This window comes from Passer montanus, unplaced genomic scaffold, assembly GCF_014805655.1.
Source record: "Passer montanus isolate IOZ18808 unplaced genomic scaffold, ASM1480565v1 scaffold62, whole genome shotgun sequence".
Lineage (NCBI taxonomy): Eukaryota > Metazoa > Chordata > Aves > Passeriformes > Passeridae > Passer > Passer montanus.
In genome coordinates this window covers 1,291,575-1,319,208 of record NW_024371260.1, presented here as the reverse complement: position 1 = coordinate 1,319,208, position 27,634 = coordinate 1,291,575, and the positions used below count along the sequence as shown (strand labels likewise).

At 59.7% G+C, this 27,634-nt stretch overlaps 1 protein-coding gene across 1 annotated transcript in view; it reads right to left on the bottom strand.

Annotated features, from left to right (window-relative positions):
- AGRN (agrin) overlaps window positions 1-27,634 on the bottom strand; it is a 90,832-nt gene that overhangs the window by 41,033 nt on the left and 22,165 nt on the right. Inside the window, 7 exon segments of the mRNA XM_039727581.1 lie at window positions 1,847-2,068; window positions 7,351-7,557; window positions 7,860-8,084; window positions 8,531-8,755; window positions 10,061-10,276; window positions 14,516-14,563; window positions 25,859-25,879. Of these exon segments, the coding sequence (XP_039583515.1) occupies window positions 1,847-2,068; window positions 7,351-7,557; window positions 7,860-8,084; window positions 8,531-8,755; window positions 10,061-10,276; window positions 14,516-14,563; window positions 25,859-25,879 (1,164 nt within the window).

The window sequence follows — 27,634 nt, the reverse complement described above, 5'->3', positions numbered from 1 at the left end:
CCTGGAGGTTTTTATTCCAGCCAGGAGGTTTTTATCCCAACCAGGTTTTTATCCCAGTCTGGAGGCTTTCATCTTGGCCTGGAGGTTTTTATCCTGGCCTGGAGGTTTTTCTTTTAACAACCACAAAATAATCCCCCTGCCAGAATCTCATCACATCCTTTGTCCTTCACCCTGGTGTCCCTTTTGAGGACAAAGGCCAACAACAACAACAAAACCAAAACAACAACTCCAGCCCAAATCTCACCACAGGGCCCCTTGTGCTTGACCCTGGTGTCCCTCTGAAGGACACAGGCCACCAAGAACAACAAAACAACAACAAACACCAAATCTCACCATATGGTACCTTGTCCCTTTGAGGACACAACCAACATGTCCCTTTGAGGACACAACCAACATGACCACAATCCCAGCCCAAATCTCACCACAGGGCCCTTTGTGCTTGACCCTGGTTTCCCTTTGAGGACACAAGCCAACAAGACCACAATCCCAGCCCAAATCTCTCATCAGGCCCCCTTGTTTTTCAACCCTGATGTCCCTTTTGAGGACACAGCCACCACCACCACAACCCCAGCCCAAATCTCACCACAAAGCTCCTTGTCCCTGACCCCAATGTCCTTTTTTGAAGACACAGCCATCACCACCAGCACTATCCCAGGGCTAAATCTAACATCACAGAGCCCTGATTTTATTCTGGTCTGGAGGTTTACCACCACCACCACCAGCACAATCCCAGCCCAAATCTCTCATCAGGCCCCCTTGTTTTTCAACCCTGATGTCCCTTTTGAGGACATAGCCACCACCAGCACCACCAGCACAACCTCAGCCCAAATCTCACCACAAGACCCCTTGTCCCTGACCCCAATGTCCCTTCTGAGGGTCCCTTTGAGGACACAACCAACATGACCACAATCCCAGCCCAAATCTCACCACAGGGCCCTTTGTGCTTGACCCTGGTTTCCCTTTGAGGACACAAGCCAACAAGACCACAATCCCACCCCAAATCTCACATTCAGAGCCCTGATGTCCCTTTTGAGGACACAGCCACCACCATCACCACCAGCACAACCCCAGCCCAAATCTCACCACAAGACCCCTTGTCCCTGACCCCAATGTCCCTTCTGAGGCCACCACCACCACCAGCACAATCCCAGCCCAAACCTCACATCAGAGCCCTGATGTCCCTTTTGAGCCACAGCCACCCCCCAGCCCCATATCTCACCGCAGGGCTCCTTGTCCCTGACCCCAATGTCCCTTTTGAGGACACAGACACCCGCCCTCAACCCCAGGCTGGTGTCTCACCACAGGGCCTCTTGTCCCTGACCCCAATGTCCCTTTTGAGGCCACAGCCACCACCACCACCACCAGCACAATCCCAGCCCAAATCTCACTTCAGGGCCCCTTGTCCCTGATCCCAATGTCCCTCCTGAGGCCACAGCCACCACCACCACCACCAGCACAATCCCAGCCCAAATCTCACCACAAGACCCCTTATCCCTGATCCCAATGTCCCTCCTGAGGCCACAGCCACCCCCCAGCCCCATATCTCACCGCAGGGCTCCTTGTCCCTGACCCCAATGTCCCTTTTGAGGCCACAGGCACCACCAGCACAATCCCAGCCCAAATCTCACTTCAGGGCCCCTTGTCCCTGACCCCAAGGTCCCTTTTGAGGACACAGCCACCCCCCAGCCATGTCTCACTGCAGAGCCTCTTGTCCCTGACCCCAATGTCCCTTTTGAGGCCACAGCCACCACCATCACCACAGCCACCCCCCAGCCCCATATCTCACTTCAGGACCCCTTGTCCCTGATCCCAAGGTCCCTTTTGAGACCACAGCCCCGTGTCTCACCGCAGGGCCCCTTGTGGCGCAGGCCGATGTCCCTCTGCAGCAGGCAGGCCATGGCGTGCAGCTCGCAGGGGTTGCCGTAGGTGCGCTGGTCGGTGCCGCACACGGGGTCGTAGCGGCCCTGGCACTGCTGCTGGCACTCGCACACGGCCTGCTGGTTCTTCACCACGCACGTGGCCCCGAAGGAGCACTCCACGCTCAGGCAGGGGCTGGGCGCGCCCAGGTCTGCGAGGGGACAGGGACAGGCGCGGGTGGCTCGGGGACGCTGGCACGGGGAGGGGTGAACGGGCAGAGCTGCTGGGCTCTGTGCCCTCCGTGCCAGCCCGCCATGCCCGGCCCGGCACGGCCCCCATGCGTGGCAGAGGTGAGGGATGGCAGGGAACGGGAACAGCATTGCCACCCTGTCCCCTGCCCGCGCACGGGAGCAGCACTGGCAGAACCTTCCACAGGGAGAGCTCCCTGAAACCTCCCTTCCGTGGGATCCACACTGCTCCCCAAAAACCTCCCTTCCGTGGGATGCACACTGCTCCCCAAAAACCTCCCTTCCCTGGGAATCACACTGCTCCCCAAAATGCTCCCTTCCCTGGGATCCACACTATCAGGATCACACTGCTCCCCAAAAACCTCCCTTCCCTGGGATCCACATCACCAGGATCACACTGCTCCCTGAAAAACTGCTTTCCCTGGGATCCACACTGCCCCCCAAAAAGCTCCTTTCCCTGGGATCCACACTGCACCCCAAAAAGCTCCCTTCCCTGGGATTCACATAGGTCCCCAAAAACCTCCCTTCCCTGGGATCCACACTGCTCCCTGAAAAGCTCCTTTCCCTGGGATCCACACCATCAGGATCACACTGCTCCCTGAAAAACTGCTTTCCCTGGGATCCACACTGCTCCCCAAAAGCTCCCGGGGCTCCCAGGAGGAGCTGCCTGGGGAGGACACACCTGGTTCCACCACGCTGCTCACCCCCAACCCCATCCTCCTCCCTCCTCTTCCCCGGGAGCTGCTGTGGGGCAGGATGGGGACATCCCGTGGCCTTCCCTCAGCCCAGGGTCGGGAAGGGAATTCCCTGTGGATGCCCAGGCCAGCCCAGCAGTGCCACCTCCCCTGAGGGATGTCCCACTCCCTGCTGGCAGGGACATCCCAGGGGATCACCCCAGCTCCAACCAAGAATCCCCCCAGCACCCTGAGGAAGGAGTGGCCATGCTGCTGGGGACAGGGCCAGCCCTGCCCAGTGACCCTCTGGGACAAGGAAAGGACACCACGGTGACAAGGACAAGGACACAGGACAAGGACACAGGCGGGGACAGACAGTGCAGCCTGGAGGAGATGGAGCAAGAGCAGACACAGCACAGGCAGGAGGCAGAGCTGGGGAAGGTCCCTCTGCAGTGGCCCTGGGCACCTCCCCTGCCACCAGCACAGTGGTGGCACCTGTGTGGCACACCTGTGCCAGGCGGCCAGGAAGGGCCTGGATCAGGATCCTCCTACCTAGTCCCAGCCTAGGGCCAAGGGTCTGCAAAGGAACAGGGGAGGGGTCAGCTCAGGCACAAGGACACAGCTCTGTCCCCAACTTGAGGCACAAGGACACAGCTCTGTCCCCAGCTTCAGCTCAGGCACAAGGACACGACTCCAGCTCTGTCCCCAGCCTCCCTGCAGCTCTGAGCTCTTCCCAAGGACCAGGAATTGCTCCCTGGGGCGCTGCCCCTGTGTTTGTTTCCCTTTTTTGTCCCATAACTCCATCCCCCCCACACAGAGACGTTGATTCCACTGGGAAATATTCCCAGGGAAGAGCAGAATTGGAATTCTGCTCCTCTGAGCCTGGCAGAGCGAGCTGGGAGCCCTGGGGAGCTCGCAGCCCTGGGCTAGGACAGGGGACAGGCAGGACACACGGCACAGCTGGGGCGGCACAGCTGGGGCAGCACAGCTGGGGCAGCACAGCTGGGGCAGCACAGCTGGGGCAGAGCTCCAGGCAGGAGGAGCTGGGGAAGCCGGGGGGGTTAACTGGGAGCAGAAGGAGAGGGAAAAATCAACCAGGAGCAGTGCAGAGCTGTGCAGCAGCCCGGGGGGGCTGGCTGAGGAGCGGCGGGCTCCAGCACCCACCTCTGCTCCCACTCTCCTTTGCCTGGAGGGCACAGCGAGCACCGGGCAAGAGCAATTTCCACTGCAGCAGGGTTTGGGGCCAGGGATGGGACTAACCCCGGGGCAAGCTCTCCATCCTGGGGGCTCTCAGGCCAAGCTAGAGACAGGTGGGAGCAGTGAGAGGAGCCAGGAGAGGCCCTGGCCACGGAGGAGGGGCACAGGCGAGCTCCCAGCAGAGGTGCAGGAGGGTGGTGCCAGGACAGAATTCCTTCCTCCACACAGGCAACACTGTAAAACACAAGACACAGACGAAACAGGAAAGAGAGAGAGAGAGAAAGAGAGGACAGCAGAGAGAGGAAAAGACAGATGCAGCTACAGACACCTTCCCTCCTTCTTTCCTTCGCTCCTGGCCAGCTCAGCCTCATCCCATCCCTTCTTTCTCAGCTGCAGCACCCAGAAGGATTCAAACCACGAAATTTGATGATGAATGCTTATAAAGAATTGTTATTTTACCAACTGAAATTGCAAAACTTGTTTTTGAATGAGGACCTGAGCTGAAAACAAACAAACAAACAAGCGAGCTCTTAACAGCTAGCTGCAAAATAGAAATTGCTGTGTGGTGTATTTTCCAATTGTTCTTCTAATCACTTTCTTCTCTTTTAATGGCTTGGATGGTTTTGTTTGGCTTTGCCTCCCTGGCCTGGCTGCTGGAAGAGGCAGGAGAGCTCGGGGTTTGTCGGGCAGGTGCTTGTGAGGGGTTAAAATGCTGCCAAGCCCTTCCCCAGCTCTGCATTCCCACAGCTCCCAGGCAGGGATGAGCTCCCCAGCTCTGAGCTCAGAGCTTCTCCTTCTCCTTTCCAGAGCTGACAGGGCTAAAAAAAATCTGCTCACACCTCGTGGGGACGGGCTCCAGGGCTGCCTGGAGCTGTCACAGGCACTCTGCACCCCCAGTTCTGGCAGACAGAGCCCTGGTTTCGATTCATTCCCCCGTGTTTTGCTCCTGTCCCAGCAGGACGCAGCTCCTGGAAGCAGATGTGTGCTGGGCAGGAGGGAGGGGAGCTGGAGGGAGCTGAAATCCGGGAGAGGGAGGTGGAGAGAGGAATGGCAGGTGCACCAGGGCCTCATCCTGCTGCTCCTGGCCTTTTGCCACGGAACACGGTGGAAATGAGGCGTGGCTGACGCTCAGAGCAGCGTGAACTCCCTGCTCATCCCAGAAATCTGGGAATTTTCAGCCTCTCAAGGAGGCACAGGGGAAGGTTTGAAGAGAACCCAGGGAGCCAGGGCTGCAAAAAATCCCCCCCCACCATGGGATCACAGCCCTTCCCACAGGGAAAACTTGGGGAATTGACTCCCAGCCATTCCCCCACCAGGAACACGGAGAAATGGATGCTTAAAAATAACAGCTGTGATTATTCTGAGTGGGATTTTGGGAGCCTGACAAATTCCTTTCCAGCAGCTGGGTCTGGCAGCCTCGAAAACCTCCAGCAGGAGCACAAAGCCAATAAAACACATCCCCAGCGTGGGATTCTGATTGCCAAGCACTTCAGGAGGCTCAACCTGATCAAACATCAGCTTAAAAGAACAGGATAGCAGTTCCAGAGGTGGGAAAAACCCAAACTGAGCCAAAATGAACAACTTATAACCCATCCAAATCAGCGCAGGGGCTGCTTGAACCTCCTCCACTCCCCGGGGGAGAGCCTTACACCTGGGCACTGCCAGCATCCTAAGGATCCAAAGCCCCATCCTAGCCCATCCTCCTGAGCAAGGTCCACTGGGGAGCTTCTCCTAGAGACGAGACAAAGACACGGTGAGAGCTGCAGACAGGGCACAGAGGGAAGAGCTCCCGGCGGAGACAAGCAGGCAGGCATGGAAAGGAGAGCATGGAAGGGCTTTGGAGACTGGCACTACCCCGGGTGGAGCAATGGATGGGCATGGATTGAAGGCAGCGTGGTGGGGAGGGACAGAGAGCAGCAGGAGGGCACAGACACTTGGCTCAAACACGGACGGGTGTCCCCCGTGTCACACGGCAGACAGAGACAGGAGCAGGACAGCGGGACGGGCACACAGCAGGGCTGCTGGAGGGACAGAAACACGGGCCAGGGACGTCCCAGGTGCTGCACTGCGGGCTGAGCCCCTGCTGGGCACCCGCTGCAGCCTTGCAGCTTGTCACTGCAGCCTTGCAGCTTGTCACTGCAGCCCCGCAGCCGGCCACTGCAGCCCCGCAGCCTGTCACTGCAGCCCCGCAGCCGGCCACTGCAGCCTTGGGGACTGACACCTCCATGGGGCAGTTTGGGGTGCAGCATCCCCATGGGACAGTTTGGGGACTGACACCTCCATGGGGCAGTTTGGGGTCCAGCATCCCCGTGGGACACCATCCCCACAGGACAACTTGGGGACCACCATCCCTACAAGGACAACCTGGGGACCACCATCACCGTGGGACAACTTGGGGACCACCAACCCTACAAGACAGGACGGACCAACATTCCCATAGGACAGCATCCCCATGGAGCAACTTAGAGACCACTATCCCTGCAGGACAATTTGGGGCCCACAACCCCCACATTACACTATCCCTGTGGGACAACTTGGGGACCACCACCCCTACACGACAGCATCCCTACAGGAGAACTTGGAGATCACCATCCCTACATGACACCACCCCTGCAGGACAACTTGGGGACCACTACCCCCGTGGTACAGTTTGAGGACCACCACCTCTATGGGACAACTTGGGGCCCACCACTCTTACATGACACCATCCCCACAGGACAACTTGAGGCCCACCATCCCTGCAGGACAGGTGGGACCACCACCCCTGCAGGACAATTTGGAGACCACCCCCCCTGTGGTACAAATTGCGACCCACCATCCTTACGTGACACCACTCCTACGGGACAACTTGGGGACCACCATCTCTACGTGACACCATCCCCACAGGACAATTTGGGGACCACCATCCCTACAGGACAGCTTGGGGACCACCATCCCCACATGACACCATCCCTGTGAGACAACTTGGGACCCACCACCGCCACATGATACCACCCTTACGGGACAACTTAGGGACCACCACCCTTACAGGACAGCATCCCTGCTGGACAGTTTGGGGACCACCACCCTTACAGAACAATTTGGAGACCACCACCCCTATGGGACAACTTGGGGACCACCACCCCTACATGACAGCATCCCTACAGGAGAACTTGGAGATCACCATCCCTACATGACACCACCCCTGCAGGACAACTTGGGGACCACCATCTCTACATGACAGCATCCCCGTGGGACAATCTGGGGACCACCATCCCTGTGGGACAACTTGGGGACCACCACCCCTATGGGACAACTTGGTGACCACCACCCCTACATGACACCACCCCTATGGGACCACCATCCCCAGCTGCCGTGCCCCCCGGCGGGCTCACCGCAGGGCCCGCTGTGGCGGGCGGGGATGTGCTGCTGCTGCAGGCACTCGGCGCGGCGCCGCTGGCACTCGCTGCCGTAGGTGCGGCCGTCGCGGCCGCACAGGGGCCGGAAGGCGCCGTCGCAGGCGATGCGCTCGCAGGAGCAGCGCGCGGCCCCGCGCCGGTTCAGGCACACCGCGTTGAACCTGCACTCCTCCTGGCACTTGTCTGCGGGGACAGGGCACAGCGGGGCTCCAGTGGGGGTTTTCATGGAGGAGGAGGAGGAAGAGGAGGAGGAGGAGGAAGAGGAGGAAGAGGAGGAAGAGGAGGAAGAGGAGGAAGAGGAGGAAGAGGAGGAAGAGGAGGAAGAGGAGGAAGAGGAGGAAGAGGAGGAAGAGGAGGAAGAGGAGGAAGAGGAGGAAGAGGAGGAAGAGGAGGAAGAGGAGGAAGAGGAGGAAGAGGAGGAAGAGGAGGAAGAGGAGGAAGAGGAGGAAGAGGAGGAAGAGGAGGAAGAGGAGGAGGGCACTCACCCTGCGGCTGGCACTGCCCCGAGCGCACCTTCTGGATGTCCATGCCCCGGATGGCGCCGGCGCGCGCCATGGCGCACTCGCTGTCGTAGGTGACGCCGTCGTCGCCGCAGGCCGGGTCCCTGCCCGGGGGACAGCCCTCGGGCCGGGGCAGCAGCTCCGCCCGCCGCGTCCGCGGGTTCACCCGGCACACGCGGCCCGGCTCGCTCGGCACGGCCTGGCACGGGTCTGGGCAGCCGGGTGGGGTGGGGTGGGAGTCACCTGCTGCCCTCTGGCACGGCCACTCCCTGCCCGAGGTCACTCCCTGCCCGAGGTCACCCCCTGCCCGAGGTCACCCCCTGCCCAAAAGGGGCTTCCCAGGTTCTGCTCTGTCCCAGCACAGCCCCAAGAGCCCCCAAATCTTCTTTGTGTCCCAAGGAGTCACTCCCTGCCCAAATTGGGGCTTCCCAGGTTCTGTTTCTTCCCTGCATTACCCCAAAAGCCCCCAAATCTTCTTTGTGTCCCAAGGAGTCACTCCCTGTCCTTTGGTACGGTCACTCCCTGCCTGAGGTCACTCCCTGCCCAAACTGGGGCTTCCCAGGCTCTGCTCCTTCCATTTGGGGGCCCCAAAAGCCCCCCAAATCTTCCTCTGTGCCCCAAGGGGTCACCCCCTGCCCGGATCACGCCCTCCTCACCGCAGGGGCCGTCGAACTTCTTGAAGACGTTCTCCTGCTTGTCGCAGGCGTGCTTGTTGAGGTGGCACTGGCTGCGGTAGTCGCGGCCGTCGCTGCCGCACACGGGGCTCTCGGGGACGCCGCTGCACGACGAGGGACACACGCACTTGGCCACCTGGCCGTCAGGGGAGGGGACACACGTGCTGCCAAAGCTGCAGGTCACCTCCGCGCAGGGGTCCTTGGAGCCTGGGGGGCAGAGAGGGGACACGGCTGAGAGCGCGGCACGGGTGACAGCGCGGCACGGGGTGTCTTGTTCCTCTCATGGAGTAACTTCAATATATCCCAGTATCCCCCAAACCCATCCCTCTAAAAGCCCCAATCCAGCAGCACTGGATAATTTTCCAGAGCTTCAGTAGATCCTTGGAGCCTGAGGGACAAGGAAGGGACAGAGCACAGGTGAGAGCCTGGCACACGGTGCCCTGTTCCTCTCGTGGAATAACTGAAATCTATCCCAATATCCCCCAAATCCATCCCTCTAAAAGCCCCAGTCCAGCAGCACTGGATAATTTTCCAGAGCTTCAGTGGATCTTTGGAGCCTGAGGGACAGAGGGGGACACGGCTGAGAGCACGGCACGGGTGAGAGCATGGCACAGGGTGTCCCGTTCCTTTCACAGAATGACCCAAATCTATCCCAATATCCCCCAAATCCATCCCTCCCAAAGCCCCAGTCCAGCAGTAATGGATAATTTTCCATCGTTTTTCCTCCTCATAGTTTGCTGGGGTCCCTTCCCAGCCTTTGGTGTCCCTGGCCCAGCCTGTGGCCATCATTTCTCCACCATTCCCCCACGATTTCTCCACCATTTTCCCACCATTTCCCCCTCCATTTCTCCATCATTTCTCCACCATTTCTCCACCATTTCCCCCACCATTTTCCCACCATTTTCCCACCATTTCTCCACCATTTCCCCCACCATTTCTCCATTTTCCCACCATTTCTCCACCATTTTCCCCACCATTTCGCCACCATTTCCCCCATAATTTCTCCACCATTTCCCCACCATTTTCCCCATTTTTCCACTATTATTCCATCATTTTCCCACCGTTTCTCCATCATTTCCCCCACCACCCACCATTTCCCCCATAATTTCTCCACCATTTCCCCATCATTTTCCCACCATTTCCCCCTCCATTTCTCCATCATTTTCCCACCATTTCTCCACCACTTTCCCACCATTTCTCCACCATTTCCCCCCCCATTTTCCCCATAATTTCTCCACCATTTCCCCACCATTTTCCCCATTTTTCCACTATTATTCCATCATTTTCCCACCGTTTCTCCATCATTTCCCCCACCACTTCTCCATCATTTTCCCCACCATCTTCCCACCATTTCTCCACCATTTCCCCACCGTTTCTCCCCCTTCTCCCTCTCTGCTGACCCCAGGGCAGCGCTGCCGATCCCCGCCGCGCCCCCAGCGCCGTCCCCACCCCTCCAGCCACACCCGAGGTGCCCCCGCCCGCCCTGGGGCCACGCCAGGGCCCCCCACTCACCGCAGGGTCCCTTGCTGACCACCTTGATCCTCCTCTGCTGGTTGCACTGCGCCCGGTCCAGCTCGCACTCGTTGCTGTAGGTGGAGTGGTCGGAGCCGCACACCGGGGCCACCACGGGGGCACAGGGACCCTTCCTGCACACGCACGAGGCCTGGCCCGGCTCCGAGGGGCTGCGCTCGCACACGGCCCCGAAGCCACAGAGCATGCCCCGGCACCCTGCGGGCACAGGGACACGAGTGGGCACAGGGACACACACACATGGGGGGCACAAAACCCATACAGCATGCCCCGGCACCCTGCGGGCACAGGGACACGAGTGGGCACAGGGACACAGGGCCCCAAAGCCACAGAGCATGCCCCGGCACCCTGCGGGCACAGGGACACGTGTGGGCACAGGGACATCCCATGGGCACAGGGACACATGGCCCCAAAGCCACAGAGCATGCCCCGGCACCCTGCGGGCACAGGGACACGTGTGGGCACAGGATGTGGGCACAGGGACACCCCATGGGTACAGGGACACGTGTGGGCAGAGGGTGTGGGCACAGGGACATCCCATGGGCATGAGGACATGGGCCCCAAAGCCACAGAGCATGCCCCGGCACCCTGCGGGCACAGGGACATCCCAATGGGCACAGGGACACCCCAATGGGCACAGGGACACATGGCCCCAAAGCCACAGAGCATGCCCCGGCACCCTGCGGGCACAGGGACATCCCAATGGGCACAGGGACATCCCATGGGCATGGGGACACGTGGCCCCAAAGCCACAGAGCATCCCTTGTCACTCTGTGGGCACAGGGACACGTGTGGGCACAGGGACACACACACATAGGGGTCACCAAACCCACACAGCATCCCTCTGGCACCCTGCAGGCACAGGGGCATCCCATGGGCACAGGGACACACACAGGGGACATGGACATCCCAATGGGCACAGGGACACACACCCAGGGGACCCCAAACCCTTTCCCTAAAATCCAATTTCCCCCTTCCCCGGGACAGCTCCACCCATTCCTTGAGGTGCTCCCTGCCCCAGTGCCCCCCAGTGCCTCCCAGTGCCTCCCAGTGCCCCCTCCCAGTGCCCCCCCCCCAGGGCACCCCACATGTCAGAACCAGAGCCTGACCCAGGGAATGAGGGAAAAGAGGAATCCCAAAATCCAACCCCTCATTTACACTTCAATTCCCACGCGTTTGCCTTTGACTGCCTGGAGACTCTGGAGCTGCAAACCCAGCACCAGATAAATCCCGGGAAATCAAAAGGAAAGGGATTCTCCTGCTCTCCCACCCCAGCACCAGATAAATCCCATAAATCCCATAAATCAAAAGGAAAAGGATTCTCCTGCTCTCCCACCCCAGCACCAGATAAATCCCATAAATCCCAGGAAATCAAAAGGAAAAGGATTCTCCTCCTCTCCTGCCGGTATCTAAAGGGATTCATCATTTTTCTGAAGAGTCTGAGTCTCTCCTGCACTTCCCAGCGCTGCTCTTTCCCTTTCTTTGGGTTTTTTTTAAAATGCAGAGGAGGTTTAAAAATTCCAGGGGATGGGAATTGTGGGATTCATCCCCAGGGAAGGGGATGGGGAGTGGGGACGGAGTGGGGAGCAGAGCCTGGGGAGATGGGGCTGGCTTGGAGGGGAAGGGAAAAGGGGGGAAAAAGGGAAAAAATGGGGGAGAAGGGGCAGGAAAAAAAGGGGGGGAAAGGAGGGGAAAAAAGGTAGGAAAAAATAGGAAAAGGAAAGGGGAAAGGTAGGGGAAAGGCAGAGGAAAAGGCAAGGGAAAAAAGGTAGGAAAAAATAGGAAAAGGAAAGGGGAAAGGTGGGGGAAAAGGCAAGGGAAAAAAGGTGGGGGAAAGGTGGGAAAAAAGGATAAAAAGGCAGGAAAAATATGGAGAAAAAGGGGGGGAAATGAAGATTAAAAAGGGGGGAAAAGAGGATTAAAAAAGGGAGGAAAAGGGGATAAAAAAGGGAGGAAAAGAGGATAAAAAAGGGGGGAAAAGAGGATAAAAAAAGGGGGAAAAAGAGGATAAAAAAAGGGGAAAAAAAGGCAATAAGCAGCGCCAGGCCCTCCCCATCCTCCCAGGAAAGAATTCCTCCCCAAGCTCCCATCTGAGCCTCCTTTCCCAGCTTGGAACCCCCAGCCAGGCCACTTCCCGAGCTCCTTATTAGCCCAGCTTCGTTAGCGGGGCCCCAGCTCCCCGTGCCCAGCGGTGCCCGCGGTGTCCAGGGCTGCAGGGCCAGCCCGGGAGTGGCCACCAGGCACCCGGGAGTGGCCACCAGCCAGGAATGGTCACCAGGCACCCAGGAGTGGCCACCAGGCACCCGGGAGTGGCCACCAGCCAGGAATGGTCACCAGGCACCCAGGAGTGGCCACCAGGCACTTGGGAATGGTAAGATTGGGCATTAATTAATTCGGGCTGGGCATTAATTTGGGGTGGGCATTACTAATTTGGGCTGGGGCATTAATAGTTTGGGCTGGGGCACTAATTAATTCGGGCTGGGCATTAATTAATTCCGCCTGAGCGAGGTGCCCGTTGCCATGGAGAGCGGCTGGGCCGGCGGCTCCTGTCCCCCAGCCCGGCCCTGCTCATCAATATTCAAATATTCAGCCCCGCCCTATCAATATTTAAATATTCAGCCCCGCCCCATTAATATTCAAATAGTCATCCCCGCCCTATTAATATTAAAATATTCAGCCCCGCCCCATCAATAGTTAATTATTCAGTCCTGCTCATCAATATCCAAATATTCAGCCCCGCCCCATCAATATTCAAATATTCAGCCCCACCCCATCAATATTTAATTATTCAGTCCTGCTCATCAATATTTAAATATTAGTGGCATCACGCGGGTGGGGAGCGAGGAGGAGCCGCCCAACCCCGCCCCAAGCGCTGACCCTGCCCTGCTGCCACTTCTGGGGCTGGGGGCTCCCTGCACCCCAAACCCGAGCTCTGGCTTTGCTAGGCTGGACAGTGACCCTGCCTGGCTTTGCTAGGCTGGACAGTGACCCTGCCTGGCTTTGCTAGGCTGGAAAATGACCCTGCGTGGCTTTGCTAGGCTGGACAGTGACCCTGCCCAGCTTTGTTAGGCTGGACAGCAATTCTGCCCAATTTTTTTAGGCTGGACATTAACCCTGCCCAGCTTTTGGGGGGAAGGGACCTCCCCAACCCTCCAGGTTTACCCAACCCTTTATCCCCCCATCTCCTGAGCCATCCTCACCCAAACCCCAGCGTTTCCCAGCCCAAACCTGTCCCAAACCACACCAAACCCAGCCCGGGCAGGAGCAGAACACAAACCCACCCCCTCCCCGAGTCCCCTGGCCCCCAAAAACACCTCCTGCACCCCACAGCAGGGGCTCTCTGCCCAAAACGGGCACTTTTCCACCTCCAGCAGGGATTTTTTGGAAGTCTGGCATCTGCCTGGGCCGGGCTGTTGGTGTTTTGGAGCCCTGAGCAAGGAGTTCCACCCACGTGGGGGTTTATTTTTCGCTCGAGATGCCTTTCCCCGGGCCAATTATAGATTAATCACATTTTATCTCACGTCCTTTGCTCCCCCACCCCCAGCAGGGGAGGTAAAAATTGGGGGGAAAAAAAAAAAAAGGCAACGAGGAGATTAATATTAATTGGCTGCTGGTTTTTGTTGGCTCTTATCTGTGCACCTGAAGGTGGGGGAGAGCCTGCCAGCAAAGGCAGGGGTTTTAAGCCTGGGTTTAAAGGGGAACAAAGCTCCTGTGATGGTTTTATCTCAGCCTGGGCTTGCCTGCCCTCACCCAGCAGCTCCTGAGGCTGATAAGAACCTCACAAAAACAAAACAAACCAAAACCCAAAAAACCCCCAAAGTTCTCTGTGAAACCAGAGGAAAGGTGGGAGAGGCAAGAATGAAAATGCAAGTCTGCAGGAAATTCACCTTTTCCAGCCCTTCCCTGCTGCCAGGGAGGAAAATCCCTGGGAAAAGGGAACAGGGAGGGGTTCCTGCCCTCCCTCCTCACCCAAATCCTGCATCCCAGGAAAATCCATGGAAAAGGGAACACTGAGGGGTTCCTGCCCTCCCTCCTCACCCAAACCCTGCACCCCCAGCACTGCCAGGGCTCAGGGATCAGCCGGGCTGGGAGGGACCCCAAATCCCCGTGGATCAGTGGGGTCAGGAGCCATTCCCCTGGGGGACAGGACAGCCCAGGACAGGCTCCTGCTGTCCCCAAGGGTGTGGGGACAGCCCAGCCCAGCCCAGGACAGGCTCCTGCTGTCCCCAGGGCTGTGGGACAGCCCGGGACAGGCTCTTACTGTCCTCAAGGGTGTGGGGACAGCCCAGCCCAGCCCAGAGAGGTTCCTGCTGTCCCCAAGCCCTGGGGACAGCCCAGCCCAGAGAAGCCCCTCCTGTCCCCAAGCCCTGGGGACAGCCCAGCCCAGCCCAGAGAGGTTCCTGCTGTCCCCAAGCCCTGGGGACACTCTGCACTCACCATCCCGCGGCGGCGGCGGCGTCTGTGTGAAGTAACTGTTGGGTTTGTCTGCAAGGAAACAAAAACCACGGAGCTGTCACCAGTTCCTGAAGCACAACCCTGCCCCCAGCCCTTTTTGGGGTGCTGTTTTTTTTCCCTTCTCGAGCAGGTTTGGCTCCCAGGAGCTCCCGGAGGCAGGAAGGAGTGGCAGGAAGGGGAGGCAGCATCACAAAAACCCAGTTTGGGATGCCCCCAGGTACTGATGGAGCTGTCACGGGTTCCTCAAGCACAACCTTGCCCCCAACCCTTTTTGGGGTGCTGTTTATCCCTCCACGAGATGCTGTTTATCTCCATGAGCAGGTTTGGCTCCCAGGAGCTCCCGGAGGCAGGAGGGAGCGGCAGGAAGGGGAGGCAGCATCACCAAAACCCAGTTTGGGATGCCCCCAGGTACCAATGGAGCTGTCACGGGTTCCTCAAGCACAACCCTGTCCCCAGCCCTTTTTGGGATGGTGTTTATCCCTCCTTGAGCAGGTTTGGCTCCCAGGAGGTCCCAAGAGGAGCCAGGATCACCAAAATCCAGTTTGGGACAGTCCCAGGTACCGACGAAGCTGTCACGGGTTCCTCGGGCTCAACCCTGCCCCCAGCCCTTTTTGGGGTGCTGTTTCATCCCTCCCCGAGCAGGTTTGGCTCCCAGGAGGTCCCAGGATGACCCAAGCCCAGTTTGGGACAGCCCCAGGAACCCCTGGAGCGTCTCTGGGATCTGGGGGCAGCCCCCGGTGCCTGGCGGGGCTGGGGTCTGCCCCAGCCTGTCCTGCCCCATCTCCGGGGGGCTGTGAGGCCAGTCCTGCTGTGAGACCACCCCACACACACCTGCCCAGAGCAGGAATGCTGCAGCCCCCAAAAAGTGAGAGGAAGGGGCAGCAGAACGGGGGGCGGCCGTGGGTGTCACCAAAGAAGGGTCACCGGCCACCCCGCTGTGTTTGGGGACCCCTAGCAGCAGGGGAGCTGAGCTGAGCTCCCTCAGGCTCCAAAACCCCTCCCACGCTGCAGGGAAACACCCAAACCCCGGGATTTGGGATTTGGGATGGAGCTGGGCTGTGGCAGAGATAACCCCACCCCAGGATGTCTCTCCAAGGGTTTTGCAGGGTTTATCCCCAGCTCAGCTCCCCCAGGAGGGGCTGCACGCCCCAAAGCCGGGCTGCAGGGTCTGCCTGCCCTCCCTGGGCTGGCCTGGAGATGGGATGTTCCCCGGGAAGGGGAGCAGGAGCCGGGCAGAAATCCTGGATCCACAGCCAAGGGATCCACTGGGCTGCACCAGGGATCAGATTCACCAGGGCCAGAGCTCAGGGCAGTCCTCACATCCCCCAGATCATCTCCAGCCATTCCCAAATCCTCACATCCCCCAGATCATCTCCTGCCCTTCCCAAATCCTCACATCCCCCAGATCATCTCCAGCCCTTCCCAGAACGCCATCCCCGGATCCCCACCCGGATTTGGGATGCAGCCTGCCAGCAGCAGCAGCAGCAGCAGCAGCAGCAGGTGGGAGCTGTCCTGGCCCACGCAGAGCCGCCCTCACAGCTCTGCTCCCGCTTCCCTGCCAGGGAAAAGTGGGGCAGGAGCTGCCAGCCCCGGGATTGTCCCCAGGGTGTGAGCAGGGAGCTGCCAATGCAGGGATTGTCCCCAGGGCGTGGGGCAGGGAGCTGCCAATGCAGGGATTGTCCCCAGGGCGTGGGGCAGGGAGCTGCCAATGCAGGGATTGTCCCCGAGGCAGGAGCAGCTCCAGGATTGTCCCCAAGGCAGCAGAGAGCTGCCAATCCCAGGATTGTCCCCAAGGCAGGAGCAGCTCCGGGAGGAGCTGAGCATGAGGCAGGGAGCTGCCAATCCCGGGTATGTCCCCAAGGCGTGGGGCAGGCAGCTGCCAATCCCGGGATTGTCCCCAAGGCAGGAGCAGCTCCAGGACTGTCCCCAAGGCATGGGGCAGGGAGCTGCCCATCCTGGGATTGTCCCCAGGGCAGCAAGGAGCTGCCAATCCCAGGACTGTCCCCAAGGCAGGAGCAGCTCCAGGACTGTCCCCAAGGCATGGGGCAGGGAGCTGCCAATCCCAGGACTGTCCCCAAGGCAGGAGCAGCTCCGGGAGGAGCCGGGCGTGGAGCAGGGAGCTACCAATCCTGGGATTGTCCCCAAGGCAGCAAGGAGCTGCCAATCCCAGGATTGTCCCCAAGACAGCAGAGAGCTGCCAATCCCAGGACTGTCCCCAAGGCAGGAGCAGCTTCAGGACTGTCCCCAAGGCGTGGGGCAGGGAGCTGCCAATCCCAGGACTGTCCCCAAGGCAGGAGCAGCTCCGGCAGGAGCCGAGCTGTCCCCAGCAGAGCTGTCCCCAGCAGCCCCGCGGCCAGCCTGCCCCCTCAGGGACACCTACAGTTATTGAGGAAGAGCAGCACGGCGAATCCCAGCGTGGAGGTGGCCAGCAGGATGAGGCAGATGTTGCAGGGGATCATGAAGTAGCGCACCACCAGGGACACCTTGTGCTGGTACAGCCGGTCCCGCTCCAGGGCTCCCGGCGCCATGGGGTGCTGGCACGCTGTCATGCTGGGCTGTCACCCCCTGGCTCACGGGGATGCCTCTCCTCTGTGCCCGGGTGGTTTTTTGGCAGCCTAGGTTTTCCCAGAGGTTCCCATCTCGGCTGGCAGCGGGATGGGGGCACCTTCAGGATTCCGTGCCCGGCGATGCCATGGCAGAGGCGTGGCCTTGGGGACAGCTTGGGGACAGCTCCAGCCCGCTCCCGAGGCACAGGGACACTCAGCCAGCGCCTGAGGTGTCAGTCCACGGGTGCCCCCAGAAAGCAAACCGAAATCCCCAGAAAGCAAACCAAAATCCCCAGAAAGCAAACCAGAATCTCAGCGCCGAGGGCTCCGAATCCGTGGCTGAGCCCACCAGGACAAGGACACAGGAGCACTGCCAGGCTTGGGAATAACGCTGTCCTCTGGGATATCCTGTGAGATCCTCTGGGATCACCTCTCAGATCCTCTGGAATATCCTCTCAGATCCTGTGGGATCACCTCTCAGATCCTCTGGGATGCCCTCTCAGATCCTGTGGGATCACCTCTCAGATCCTCTGGGATCACCTCTCAGATCCTGTGGGATCACCTCTCAGATCCTCTGGGATGTCCTCTCAGATCCTGTGGGATCACCTCTCAGATCCTCTGGGATGTCCTCTCAGATCCTCTGGGATGTCCTCTCAGATCCAGGCCAGCCTGGCTCCAGGCACACGGAGCTCCCTCCGCTGTCCAGCAGCTCCTCCAGGACACAGCAGCCTCTGACCCTCCTCGCAGCCAGGAACGCCAAGATTCCGGGAGAAACCCAAAATTCCGGGAGCAGGCAAATTTCCAGGAGCAGCCAAGATTCCGGGAGCAGCCAAAATTCCGTGAGCAGCCCAAGGATTCCCGGAGAAGCCCAAAATTCCAGGATCAGCGCAAGGATTCCGGGTGCAGCCAAGATTCCGGGAGCAGCCCAAGGGTTGCGGGAGAAACCCAAAATTCCGGGAGCAGCCAAAATTCTAGAAGCAGCCCAAAGATTCCGGGAGCAGCCCAGAATTCCAGGATCAGCCCAAAATTCCGGGAGCAGCCTAAGGATTCAGGGAGCAGCCCAAGGATTCCGGGAGCAGCCAAGATTTGGGATCAACCCAAGGATTCCGGGAGCAGCCCAAGGATTCCGGGAGCAGCCCAGAATTCCAGATTCAGCCCAAAATTCCGGGAGCAGCCCAAGGATTCCGGGATCAGCCCAGAACCCCGGGATCAGCCCGAGGGTTCAGGGACGCGGCTCAGCCCGAGGCAGGCGCTCCCTCTCGCCCCCCGAGGCTCTCTCGGCTCCATCCCCGCTCGCTGCCGGGGCGAGCCCGGCTCTGCAGCGCCCGGCTCCGGCTCGGCCCCGGCGGGGGCAGCTGCCCGCCTCACCCCGCCCGGACATGCCGGTCCCGGCCGGGCCGAGCGCGGCTCCGCGCGGAGCCGGGCATGGAGCGCCGGGAGGGATGGGAGGGATGGAGGATGGATGGTGGGAGGGAGGTGGATCCCTAATCCCGGTGCTCTCCGTGCGGGGAAGGGGCCGCGCAGCATCAGACAAGGGAGCGGCAGCGCGGAGCGAGCCCGGAGCTGCCCCCTCCCTCCTTCCCTCCCTCCCTCCTTCCTTCCCTCCCTCCTTCCCTCCCTCCGCCCGCCCCTCGGCCCGACCCCGGCGAGGGGGGGCTCTCCGAAGCCCCTCGGAGCGCTCGGTGCCCAACAAAGGGGAGCGGGGGCGCAGGGGCGCGGCGCAGACAAAGAGCGGGGGTCGCGCCGGAGCCGCTCCCAGCCCGGGCGAGGCGTGGGCAGCGCAGGGAGAGCGGGGGGAGATACCCCGAGACCCCCCAGGACCCCCCTGGATGAGCAGGGAGGGGTTCAGCCCGATGGAGGTGCGGGGGGTGGAGGAAGGCTCCCCCCAGAGACCCCCGGGGGCGGCAGAGCCACGGGAACAGCAGGGAAAAAACCACGGCTGGTGTTTTTTAGGATGTTACCGGCACAGCCTTGCTGGAAAGCAGCCGGGAGAAAGGAGCAGGGATGGAAGCGCTCCATCCCTGGCTTTTCCTGCTCCCCTCGTGCCCGCGGGGTGGGGAAGGAGCCACCAGCAGGGCTGGGTGATGCTCCAGCGATGGGCCGGGAGCTGCCACAGCCCCGGGCAGGGATTGCTGCTGCCCCAACCCACACCCGGGAGCTGCAGGTGGAGGGTTGGCATTCCTGGCAGAACAGAAACAATTCCCTGCCACTGGAATGGCACGTTCAGGGCACCGGGATCACTCCTCAGCCAGCACAGCCGAGCTGTGCAGGCTGCAGGAAAACCCCTCAAGGGGAAGTCACAGAGAGCCTGGGCGCACCCCACGGCTGTGGGGCTGGCTCATCCCCCAGAACGGGGCAGGAGGGTGCTGCAGAGGGGCTGGCAGCACCAGGAGGGATCTCCAAGCCCTCCCAGGACAGATGGACGCCGTGGGGGTGCGGGGAGGGCAGAGGGGAGCTGCGGGCAGAGCAGCTGCTCCGAGCCCCGAGGGTTTCCCCGAGCTCAGCAGCAGCAGGGAGGGAAGCTCAGCTTCCCCTGCAGCCCCCAGGAGCTTCCCCTCTGCCTCTGGGGTGTCTGGGGGTTGTGGCTGCACCGAGGCAGCTCCGGGGGCTGCTCACAATTCCTGCTTCCCACTGCATTTCTGCTTCCCACCCCTCCAAAAAGCAACAACCTGGGTGAAAAACCTTTGCCAGGGGGAGGTTCCCCTCCCAGCCCCTCCCAAGAATCCTTCCCCCACCTTGGCAGTGCACCTGCAGCCCGAGGGACACAAAGAGGAAAGAATCCTGCCATGGGAACACTGGGGGGACACTGGGGGTCCCTTCAGCAGGGCACCCCTCCAGAGCCTGCAGGTCCCCGTGGGATGGGAACAATTTGTCCCCCACCACCCCACAAAGCCGCCCTGCTCCTCTCCGGGGCTGGGAGCATCCCAAGGAGAAAAACTGAGAAAAAGAGGGGGTAAAAAACCAAGTCACGTCCAGGAGATCGCTCCTCTTGGAACCTCCCTGCATCCTTCTGCTGCTCCTGCTTCCTTCCAGTGCCTTCTCCTGCATCCTTCTGCTGTTCCTGCATCCTTCCCATCCCTGTTCCTCCACCATTCCCATTCCAGTTCCTCCAACCTTCCCATTCCAGCTCCACCATCATTCCTCTGGCACAGGTGCCCAGTTCCTGCCCGATGTCCCCACCCAGGCCCTGCCCTGCTGTCACCACTGGCACCATCCCTGTCCCCCCCGGGCAGGGCTTCAGAGCCAGACCAGCAATGCAGGATAAGGCCGGGCTGGGCTGGGAACAATTCCCAAAGGGAATGGACGTTTGCACCTCCCCAGCAATCCAGGAGAAAACCCAAACGGGGCTGTGAACGATTCCCAGAGGGAATGGAGGTTTGCACCTCCCCAGCAATCCAGGATAAAGCCAGGCTCAGCTATGAAATTTCCCAGAGGGAATGAAGGTTTGCTCCTCTCCAGCAACCCAGGATAAGACCCAGACTCAGCTATGAAAAATTCCCAGAGGGAATGGAGGTTTGCACCTCCCCAGCAATCCAGGATAAAGCCAGGCTCAGCTATGAAATTTCCCGGAGGGAATCAAGGTTTGCATCCTCCCCGGCAATCCAGGATGGCTGTGAACAATTCCCAGAGGGAATCATCTTTGCATCCTCCCAGCAATCCAGGATAAAACCCAAACTGGGCTGTGAACCATTCCCAGAGAGAATCATCTTTGCATCCTCCCAGCAATCCAGGATAAAACCCAAACTGGGCTGTGAACCATTCCCAGAGAGAATCATCTTTGCATCCTCCCAGCAATCCAGGATAAAACCCAAACTGGGCTGTGAACCATCCCCAGAGGGAATCATCTTTTCTCCTCCCCAGCAATCCAGGATAAGGCCGGGCTGTGAACGATTCCCAGAGGGAATCATCTCCGCACCGTCCCCTGCTGTTTTCTCATGCAAATCATCCCCGTCCCCTCCTGTCCCCTCCAGCCCCTGCGGGGCCACTCTCGGGGGCTGCAGCCCCAGCAGGGCCGGGCTGGCTCCTCTTCCTCCCGGGAAACCCCAGCACTGCACCCTGGGGGATTTGGGGTGGGATCTGGCACCCAGATTTTGTCCCTGCCCCCAGAGATTTCCAGCTCTGCACCCCTTTGGGGACAGGGACAGCAGGGACAGCCCTGGTGCCACCTGCTGCTCTGCTCGGGCAGCCAGGGACACCCAGACATTCCCTGGGCACTTTGGGGTGTGTCCTTGGGGAATGAGGGGCCAGGGACGAGAACCAGCAAGAGATGGCCGAGCAAAAAAGGCCAGAAAAGCAAAAAATGAAAAGAGCAGAAAGGCAAAAAAAAAAAAAAAGAAAAGGAAAAAAAAAAAGGCCATAAAAGCCAAAATGGCCATAAAAGCAAAATAGCCATAAAAGCAAAAAGAGGCCATAAAAGCAAAAAAAGGATATAAAAGCAAAAAAAGGATATAAAAGCCAGAAAAAAGGGCATAAAAGCAAAAAAAAAAAAGGGCATAAAAGCCACCTTTGGCTGCAGAAGGGGCAGCAGGGAGCCAGCCCAGGTGTGCAGAGCCCGCCCAGATTTTTGTCTGTGGATGGAGCAGGGATGGATTCCTCCATCAGCCCCTGCACCACAGCCTTCCTCCTCCTCCTCCTCCTCCTCCTCCTCCTCCTCCTCCTGGCAGCAGCCAGGTGCGCGGGGGACAGCCAGCCCCGGCAGGGGACAGGAGCCACAAAGCCACGGTGGCTGCTGTGACAGAGGGAGGGACAGGCGGCCGAGGGAGCCCTCACACGGTGGAAATCCCTCATTTCCCGGCCCATCCTCACCCATTTCTCCTGGAAATGCTCTGTGCACCCTGGCCAGCCCAGAGCTGCTGGCACTGGTGGCTTCATTTGTCACAGAGGGTGGCAGGAGGGGCTGGGGGCAGCAGGGAGGGTTATCCCAAAATTCCTGCGGCAGCAGCAGCCACGCTTCCACCCTTGGGAAGCGACAGCACCAGCCTGACCTTAAATTCCTCTCCATTTCTCCCAAAAAACCCTGAGCCGCCGCTCAGGGAGATGATTGACAGCTGTCAATCACGCCCTCCTCTGCTGTTGCCAGGCTGATTCCCCACCTGGCTCGATTCCCGCTAATCCAGTTTGGCAGGGAGCTAATTGGGATTTATCTGACAGCGCTGCCGAGCTTCCTCAGCCCGGGAGGAGGAGGAGGAGCAGGAGCAGGAGGAGGAGGAGGAGGAGGAGGAGGAGGAAGGAGCCTGCGAAAGGCGCTCGCTCCCTCTCCCTTTCCCCATCCCCATCCCGCAGTTTTCCCGGCTAATTACCGGAGAGAGGAGCGGGAAGAGGGGGGAAAGCGGGGATTTTAATTATTTCATTTAACACTTGGCAGGAGCCGGCTTGACTCCCCGCTGAGCAGCGCCTGGAAATAAAAAAGAGCTTTTAAAGGCTCGAGAGGAGGGAGCGGGGCTGGGCTGGGCAGGGAAATTCACACCATTCCCAGGAAACGTCCCCAAAACGAGTTCCCGAAAAATGCTGCCGCTCCTGGAGCGCCGGGTGAGCGCTGTCCCTGCTGAAAATGAGGATTTTCCCCACTGAAAAAAGGGATTCTCTCCACTGAAAAAGGGGTTTTTCCCCACTGAAAAAGGGGATTTTCCCCACTGAAAAACGGGATTTTCCCCACTGAAAAACGGGATTCTCTCCACTGAAAAAGGGGTTTTTCCCCACTGAAAAAGGGGATTTTCCCCACTGAAAAACGGGATTCTCTCCACTGAAAAAGGGGTTTTTCCCCACTGAAAAAGGGGTTTGTCCCCACTGAAGAAATTTATCCAAGCAGATCCAACACTGCCCCACGCAGATGCGCTCAGGGATGGAGAATCCCTGGAAAAGGGATGGAAAATCCCTGGAAAAGGGGGGAAAAGCTCCCAGTGCAGTGCTGGGTCACACATCTGTGCCCGGGGACTGCAGGTCCCCCTGTGCCAGCCCCGCAGAGCCCTCCCTGCTCTCCTGCTGTGCTGTCACGGCACTGTCCCCTGTGAGACCCCAAATCCCACCCGGGCCGTTCTCACGGGTCTGCCTCGCCCCAAAACCCAGAAAAACCCAAGCCAGGTTCGCACGCGGAGCTTGGAGGGTCTGGAAGGACAAAATGCCGTCCCGAAGGGAAGCTCGGGAAGCACCTCCGAGCGAAGCCACGCAATTCCCGCAATTCCAAGGACTCGGAGCATCCCAAGGATGCTCTGCCCCGGGCACGGCTCGCACGGAGCGCCGGGACCCCGTTCCTGGCCGGATCCGCAGCTCCGGGGCTTTTCCTGATGTCACAGCCCCGGCGGGCACCGCGGGGACAGCGGCCAGGAGGGAGGGACAGCGGGGCGGGGAGGGGACAGACCCCCGAGGGTGTCCCCTGTCCCAAACAACAGCCAGGACAGAGCAGGGCGGTGACAGTGACAAGCCCCCGAGGGTGTCCCCTGTCCCAAACAACAGCCAGGACAGAGCAGGGCGGTGACAGTGACAAGCCCCCGAGGGTGTCCCCTGTCCCCTTTCCAAAGCAGACACAGCAGGACGGTGCTGGTGACACCCCAGAGTGTGTCCCCTGTCCCCAACAGGAGCCAGGACGGAGCAGGGCGGTGCCGGTGACATCCCCGGGTGTCCCCTGTCCCCCGCTCGGCTCCGCGGGCTCGCACCGCCACCTGCCGCCCGTGCCGAGCCCGGGAGGGAGCGGGACAGAGCCCGGAGCGGGACAGAGCCCGCGCGGCAGGAGGGGACAACCGGGGGGACAAACCGGGGGACAAACCGGGGGACAAACCGGGGAACAACGTGGGGACAACCCGGGGGATAACGAGGGGGACAAACGGGACCTTTCCAACAGTTCACCACTGTCACAGACATATTTTATGAAAAATCTTTTTGCCAGGGTCTTTCCCCCTGAGAAGCTTCAGCTCCTCCGCGTTTTGCTGCTTTGGAATGTGATTTGGGGAATTGTTTACCCAGCATGTGGAATTGTTTTTACTTGGTGACCAGTGACAGCCACCTGTGTCGAGCTGTGAGCATCACAAGAATTTCCTTTCCTTTCCTTTCCTTTCCTTTCCTTTCCTTTCCTTTCCTTTCCTTTCCTTTCCTTTCCTTTCCTTTCCTTTCCTTTCCTTTCCTTTCCTTATTCTTTCTCTCTATTTTTTGCATTTTTGTGTTTTTAGCACAACATTTCAATACAACACACATCACAACACAACAAACCACCCCTCTGAAACGCGGAGTCACGGTTCTCATCTCTTCCCTCGAACACGACCACACGCCAGCACACCCCGAGGGCTGCAGGGGGCACAGCCGGGGCATTCCCAACAATCCGGAGCCTTTTCCAGCAGCTCTGGGAGAGCCGGGAGCAGCCCAGCTCATCCCAGCTCATCCCAGCTCATCCCAGCTCATCCCAGCCCGGCCCGGCTCGGCCCGGCCCGGCTCAGCCCGGCCCTCGGGAAGCACACGGGATTCCCGGGATCCGCGGGCAGCAGCGGCCAGCAGAGGATGCTGTGGGCTTGGAAAACGTCGCTGTGCTCCTCCCGCAGCCCCAGCCTTCCCCCGGGCTCGGTGTCCCCGTGTCCCCGTGTCCCGTGTCCCCTGGGACAGAGCCCTCGGGGAGCAGCAGGGCCCAGCCCAGGGACAGGGAGGAAATCCGGCTTCATCCACAGCTCCTCCTCAGCCGGGGCCGGGTCAGTCCCCTCAGCTCCTCTGGCACCGTGGGCAGAGCTGGCACAGCTTTGTGCCACCCCACACCGCCCCTAAAAGTGATCCTAAAAGTCCTGGGGTGAGCAGAGAAGGGGGAGAGGAGCAGCTCCAGCCCCAAATCCTGGTTCAATCCCTTCTCCTCAGCTCCTCTGGCACCCGAGGGCAGAGCTGGCACAGCTTGGTGCCACCTCAGGTCACCCCAAAAGCTGCTTTGGGGTCAGCAGTGAACCTGAAAGTCTTGGGGTGAGCACAGGAGCTCGAGAGCAGGAAAAAGAAGAGCCCCAACCCCAAATCTGGGGCACCCCTGGTTCAATCCCTTCTCCTCAGCTCCTCTGGCAGAGCTGGCACAGCTTTGTGCCACCTCAAATCACCCCAAGAAGCTGCTTTGGGGTCGGCAGTGAACCTAAAAGTCCTGGGGGGAGCAGAAAATGGGGAGAGGAGCAGAGCAGCTCCAGCCCCAACTCTGGGGCACTCCTGCTTCAATCCCTTCTCCTCAGCTCCTTTGACAACCAAGCCTTGTCCCAGCTGGCCCCGGGCACTTCCAGGGGTGGGGCAGCTTCTCTGGGCACCAGTGCCAGTGTTTGCCACCCTCACTGTTAAAATTCCTCGATTCTATCAAAAACCCATCCCTGCCTCTCCTCGCTTTGCCTTCCCCTGACACTTCCCAAGGAATTCCTGCAGCCTGCAGCTCCCAGCTCAGCAGCACCAGGACAGCAATGCCCCAAACCCCACCCTGAGCACCCCAGTGCTCCCAGTTTGCCCCAGTGCCAGCCCGGAGTGCCCTGCCCGCCCCCCCAGGCTGGTGAAGTGAGAGGCTGAGGATGGAGAGGAAGATGAGGTGGGGAAGGTGAGGAAGAGCCCTTAGATCACAGCTCCAGAGCCCGGGGTGGGGACGAGGCCGGAGGGGACGGCAGGAGCTGCCCGGGCTGTGATCTAACAGCAATGGTGGCCCCAGGTGGCCCCGGGGCTCCCATTGCTCCAGCACATCCCCAGGATGAGGATGAGGATGGCTAAGCCAGCCAGGCTGATGGTGGATGGAGAAAATGGTGATTTGGGTTTTTTTTTTTGGCGTGACAGCCCCACCACTTACCGGCCAGAAGCTTCCTATGTTCTTTAGAAAGCAGGGGAGGAGAAAAAGGAGAGAAGAAATCAAGTTAGCAGCAGGAAAACAGGAGCAGCCCCCAAGCTCTCCTCCTCCCCAAGCCCCCTCTGCCAGCTGGGCACTGCCAGGTGTCTCTCCCCGGCTGGATCCTGCCCCACATCCTGGGATTCCCAGCAGGAATTCTTTGGAATGTGATTTGGGGAATTCTTTATCCCAGCTCCCAGCAATCCAAATCTCCCGGGTGAGCAGCAGGAGGAATGCCAGGGGACAGAGCTGGGTGATTCCCCCACTTCCAGCAGGTCCTGGAAGGGAATCCAAGGTGCAGGATTTGCCTCAGATTCTCCTCAGCTCCTCTGGCACCAAGGGCAGAGCTGGCACAGCTTTGTGCCACCCCACACCGCCCCTAAAAGTGATCCTAAAAGTCCTGGGGTGAGCAGAGAAGTGGGAGAGGAGCAGCTCCAGCCCCAAATCTGGGGCACCCCTGCTTCAATCCCTTAGAAGGGGCTGAATGGGCTGAGCTTATCCCAAAATCCCAATTCTTCCTCAGTCAAGCCTCATTTCGGGGGCTCATTCCCATCCCCACTCCAAGTTTGGGTTTAACCAGGTGTGAGTGGCACCAGGAGCTCCCAAATCCGCAGGGAACGGGAACGGCCGGGTCCTGCTGATCCCAAAGATCCCAGCAAATCCAAATGCCTGGAAAAACCAGGGATGGAAACAGCCCCAGGAGGGCAAAACAGAGCCCAGCACAGCACAAAGCCCAGCAGGAACACTCAGCAGGGGCTCCTGACCCTCCTGCTGGACCTGCTCCTCAGGATCTGATCCTGGACATCCTGGGGAATGTCCCAGCACAGCCAAAACTTCCACGAATTCCCTAAAATCCCGTGGGTTTTCTGCTCCAAGGGATGATTTTCTGAACCCAGGCAATGCTCAGGAGCTGCAGCTGGAGCTGCCACGGCCTCGGGTGCTCCCCTCTCCCACCCCAGAGGGCCGGGAGCGATTTGGGGCAGAGCAGGGGATGGAAGGGACTTCGGGAGGTGAAGGGTTAACAGCTGAGCATTCCCAGCCCGGGCTGTCCCGCAGGGAATGGGGAACTCCTGGGACTCCTGGAATCCCTGTGGGAGCAGGAGCTGTCACCCAGCCAGGGAAACTCCCGGGTGAAACCCAACCCTCGGCCCCTCTCTGCTATTCATGGATGGGACCCCAAATCCCACCCCACTGGGACCCTAAATCCCACCCCACTGGGACCCTAAATCCCACCCCGATGGAACCCTAAATCCCACTACATTGGGACCCTAAATCCCACCCCGATGGAACCCTAAATCCCACCCCACTGGGACCCTAAATCCCACCCCGATGGAACCCTAAATCCCACCCCACTGGGACCCTAAATCCCACTCCACTGGGACCTTAAATCCCACCCCGTTGGGGCCCTAAATCCCACCCCTTTGGGATCCTAAATCTCATCCTTTTGGGACCCTAAATCCCACTCTTTTGGGATCTTAAATCCCATACCATTGGGACCCTAAATCCCACCCCGCTGGGACCTTAAATCTCACCCCATTGGGACCCTAAATCCCACCCCGTTCCCTGGAATTCCACTCTCCCAGGCTGGCCTTGGGCACTCCCAGGGACACAAGAGGGGACACAGCAGGGCTGGCTATTGGGGGTTTTGGGGACATTTCCCCTGACAGGGAACTGCCCCCAGGGAACACCAGGGACACAAGAAGGGACAGCAGGGCTGGCTATTGTTGGGGATTTTGGGGA